The sequence below is a fragment of the Cicer arietinum genome, chromosome 5 (assembly GCF_000331145.2).
Source record: "Cicer arietinum cultivar CDC Frontier isolate Library 1 chromosome 5, Cicar.CDCFrontier_v2.0, whole genome shotgun sequence".
NCBI classification, from domain to species: Eukaryota; Viridiplantae; Streptophyta; class Magnoliopsida; order Fabales; family Fabaceae; genus Cicer; species Cicer arietinum.
The window spans coordinates 70,120,288-70,125,290 of record NC_021164.2 but is presented as its reverse complement, the minus strand read 5'-3'; the positions used below and the strand labels follow the sequence as shown (position 1 = coordinate 70,125,290).

The window sequence follows — 5,003 nt, the reverse complement described above, 5'->3', positions numbered from 1 at the left end:
AAGAGTGTTGTTCAACAAGACCATCGAAAACACATTTAAATTTCCAGATTTAGTATATTGCTTTGCCGTATCCATGACCCTTCGTAGGGTCAGCTGCAGCAATTAAACAAACAACCAATTAATAAGCACACTTAATTAAAAGCTAAAAATTGGTGCTATCTACATACAAACATTAGTATATTTTATTCTTGTAAAGCATTACCAAACTAAACCTCTTCTGTTAAGAAGTGTAAATTTCATTTGAAAAGCATCAAGACAGCAACAGAAAGGTAAGATAAGAAAGTAGAATATAAAAATAATGAAACTTATTATAACAATGAAGCTCAAAACCATAAAACATCAATACTCACAGAATAGGATGCAGTTAAGAAACAGTTTAGTGTCTGCCAAACATAGCCAGTTGCATTAAAAGCGAGATCAGTAATCCCTCCAGTTATTGCTGAAATGATCTGCAGGGGAAAGGAAAATACTATGAGGCTGTCTTGTTTACAAAATTGCGATATTTGGTAAAGCAAGTATCAAAAACTGATGCTTGGTTCAAGATCATCAAAACAATAAAGAGTTGCATGAGGCAAAATTAATAAAAGATATTTAAGGTAAGTATGAATCAAAACAGAAAAGTCACACATTGCTGGCAGCAGGACAGAACCCTGCAAAGTATTCCCACCATCAACTGTGACTGTCTAACAACTACTATATCATACTGAATTTGAGATTTAAAAGAAATTAGATTAATGTCTTGTAACCATCCTAAAACACCAATCCCAATCCAGACATCATTTTTGTTCCCTAAAAAGTAGGGTCCAGCAAGAGTCATTCAGTAATACAAAAACATTTTTGCTATGATTAGACAAATAAAATATTTCCCACGGGGACTTGACCTTTGACAACTTATATAAGCAGCATATTGGCAACGGAAACAGTGTTTTAGGAGATGTAAGTGACAGAAACCAGAACTGACAAGTTTCATATCTCAAGCTCTTAAACATACCATTAGAAATAGAGCAGCCCATACTCTGCCTTCGTGTTGCTTCTTGAACAAATACATTTCACCAACAGCGGTTATGACATTAGTAACATTCTTCAAGACTGTCACCATAGCTACATTAATGTATTTCAAACTGCATGTAATACAAATGAATAAGCAAAATAATGCAATCAAGCCAGAGAGAGTAAGAAACTGCTGTGTAATGAAATGCAAGACAGAAATTTCAATATCACATGTTTGACAAACAAAGTTGGGCTCTTTCTACCTCTAACTATTGAATTATCCTCCTACTAGTCTACCCACCTTACAAGGGATTCTCCTTGTCTTTTTAAAAAATTATCAAATGAAATCACCTAAACTGAGACTATGTCATTTTTCCACAATATGTCCTACCCTAAATTTATCTCTAATGCTATCATTCTTAATCTTATTTTGTCTAGTGTAACCACTCTTCTACCGTAGATATACTCATCTCTGTAAGATTGAGCTTACTTTTTTGTCAACCTTTTACCACTCAATCTCATACAACATTACAGATGTTATAGTTGAGTGGTAAAAAACTTTTTATAGTTGAGAGGTAATATTCTGTCGCAAATTACATCATAAGCGTTACTCCATTTTATCTACCATGCTTAAGTTCTATGGTTGGCATCTCCCTCTATTGCACCATCATTTGAAATGATGGATACAAGAAACCTAAATGGTAAGACATGTAATCTGGTATTTCTTCTAACTTTTATCACTAAGCTAATGGTAGTGTGCTTCTACCTAAACTTATATTCCATTCGCTATTTTCACTTCCACTTCCCAAGTTATGATTCTGAAGCTTATCTCCACATTTCTATTTTAGTAACTATACATCACTTGGAAAATGTATACAAAACATTGATAGTTAGAAAAGCAGTCACAACAGCATCCCCCTTTGGAAGACGATCCATATATTCCTATGATCATCGATACTTCATATCGAAAATGTGTCCGGCGTCTAACACCAACGCCGCCCCCGACACATGTAAGAACATTCAATTATTTCTATTTTTTAAATAATTACTTCTATATATGTGTTAGTGACTGTGACGTGTATGGTGTTTGTTTATGTATCAGTGTTTCATAGATATATTTTAATGAATGAAAGATAAGGAAATAATTATAATTGGTAGAAAGTTGAAGGCTGCATACCTAAACATGCTTGTAATTAGCATTCCAACAAATATAACATTGACAGGCAACCAGACTTTAATCAATTTCCATGTAAGTGGCTCAGTTGAAACTAAACCCAGAAGGCTCAACGCAGAAACAATCGTCACTGATATGAAATTCTGCATCATCCAAACAAGTATCAACATTTATTACATCATTAAACACAAACAAACAAACAAACAAACAAACAAAAGAAATACTATTTTTGAAAAATTACCTGATAAACCATCAAGGAAATCCCAGCATTAAAATCATAGCTAGAAAGTACAAACTTGTTAACCAAAATCATGCCACATGATGAAAGACAATACGCAAGTCCAGATAATAACGCTTGATTGTGAACTTTAACAACCCTACCATTTCTGGAACTCCTTTCTCTGCTCTTTTCCAACTTTCCATTTTCTTCATCGTGATCATCATCAGTAGAAGACTTCATTTTCATGCTATGTTGCCAATTCTCTGGAGCGCTGAGTTCAGTACGATGAAACTAGAGAGAAACGTGAAACGTGAAAAAGGAAAATCCTTTTTCACAAACCCTTATTTGTTTATGATCGACGAGAAAACCCCATCAAGAGTCACGACTTTAATCGTTTAAATAAAGAGAATTGATGAAAAGGGAAGAAATATTTTTTTGAAAATTTCAGGGTTTGAATGAACCCAGAAATGTTTATGTGCGGAAGGAAAGAACAAAAGCGATTCTGAAAAAGCTACCAACTTTTGTGGAGATTTTTGGATTTTGTACTGTCTACCAATTCAACTCAATTTTGGGTTCGTGAGAGCTTTCATTTTCAATTACACGTACTCTGCTCAAAAGTAAGTCTTATGCTTCTTGTTCAATTGTGTATGTGATTTGAGATTTGATTTCAGTTCAAACTTTATGTATAATTGTGGTTAGCTTAAAATACTCAAAAGTCATAACCATTATTTAATTTTTAAACTACGTGCTCCACATGGAGAAAAAAAAAACTATAATGATAATTAATAATACTAGGAAAGCACAAAAACTTCCTCAGGACCAAGGTGGTCCTTAATAGTGGTACATGTTAAAAATAATTCAAAATTTTAATAAAGATTAATAATATTTTTTTGAAGTATAAGTCACTATAATTTTGTTTTTACAGATGTTATGCCAATCTAATAAATCTTAATTTATCGATTTAAAATTTGAAGAATGCATTTTTTTTTCTTTTAGTTTTATCGAATTGATTTCGACTGAATCATTACTACAGTCGTAAAGATTAAAAAAAATCATTTAGAAGAATATAGTTAATCTTCATTAAATTTTTAAGTGGCTTTTAAATACTGATTTCGGTGGACCATTTACATAGCACTCACCTGATAACAATTTTATTAAAAAAACTCACGTAATAACAATTTTATAAAAAAAGTTGGACAACTTGTTATCTAGGTGTTGACTTATGGTAAATTGCCATGTCTACCATATTGTCTCTATAATTGCTGAAGTACCAAATTGCACTCTATATTTGTACCTCTAATAAAGGGATACGATTGGTCTACTCTATTTTCAATAATACCAAAACTATCCTCAACAATTTAAAAAAAAATACTACATTAACCAATAATATATTAACATGTATTAACAAATTTAATAATTATACGAATAATATAAGCAATATACTCTTTAACATATTTTTTTAAATACATTTTCTTTGACAAATTAAAATTCACACGTGTCTCACCAAATTAATTTAGAATTCACATGATTGTGTGGGATTTATGTAAATTTTAACCAATAAAAAAATACATTAAAAATGTGTCTAAAAATATGGTATTAGAACTTTAATTATATTTAGTCAATTTTACTTATTTTATTTATAATCAAAAATAAAAAAATACATTAAAAATTATTGTTTATAATTAACATATATTATCACAGTACAAAAGCGGAAAATCCGCATGGATGTTAATATAATTAACCAAAATGAGTCCTGGTGTGTTTGAAAATAAAGATAAGGATATATCGGTCATTGAAAAAGGATATATCGGTCATTGAAAAAGGATATATCAGCTAGAATCCACTGACTTCTGGTGTGTTAGCAATTGCAGCACCCAAACTCACATTTCAGCCCTCAGCCATGACTTTATGAGATAGATATTTTTACCTAATACTTTGTGTTTCAGAACCAAAGTTCTAAATGCTTTTATGGTAGTGGACTTGTTCTAATTTTTCAGTTACACTTCAACTTAAAAAATAAAAATGTGGCAATCATATTGCCGCCCTAACTACTGGTCTGTTTGTTTAACGGTAAAAATGTTGTCATGTGTGCGTGCAGTTAAAATTGAAGCTACAGAAATGAATGTTAATCACAGTTCTAAACATATAGTGCATTGATAAACAGCTAACAGGCTGTAGATGAGTAATCCCCAAGCACGTATTCCATTTAATGTTTAACAATAAAAATAAAATAATAAACAAGTTTTGTATACTTTGATTAAGCAAATGCTAGATCAGAAGGGTCATGCGACCAACAAGGGAATATCCATCAAGTGGCAGAAAGTAGATAACTGGCTGCGCTTTCAAAAGTAAACATACTATTAGAAAATTGCTAAATCAATATAATTTATTTAGGAAAAGTTCCAAGGATATGAATATACCGAGCCAATATAAGTTCTGAGTAGTTCTTCAGCATCATTTAGTACAATAGTGAAGGATTATGCTCCTCTAAAATGATTAATTCACTTTAGAGAATAAAGTGAATAATTTCAATTGTTGATAACTGATATTATAGATAGTTATAATCTTAACCCTTGATTTTTTTTATTTAGAAGAGCGAAATTCAAGAATTAATTACTC

The 5,003-nt window shown here is 31.3% G+C and overlaps 1 protein-coding gene across 1 annotated transcript in view; it reads right to left on the bottom strand.

Moving 5' to 3' along the window:
* Nucleotides 1–3,065, bottom strand: part of LOC101503216 (GDP-mannose transporter GONST1) — a 4,789-nt gene extending 1,724 nt beyond the window's left edge. The window contains exons 1-5 of the mRNA XM_012716433.3: nucleotides 2,406–3,065; nucleotides 2,168–2,307; nucleotides 992–1,121; nucleotides 351–449; nucleotides 4–93 (exon numbers count right to left, since the gene is read on the bottom strand). Of these exons, the coding sequence (XP_012571887.1) occupies nucleotides 4–93; nucleotides 351–449; nucleotides 992–1,121; nucleotides 2,168–2,307; nucleotides 2,406–2,630 (684 nt within the window). The 5' untranslated portion in view covers nucleotides 2,631–3,065. The remainder of the gene's footprint in view (nucleotides 1–3; nucleotides 94–350; nucleotides 450–991; nucleotides 1,122–2,167; nucleotides 2,308–2,405) is intronic.
* Between the last annotated feature and the right edge of the window lie 1,938 nt (nucleotides 3,066–5,003).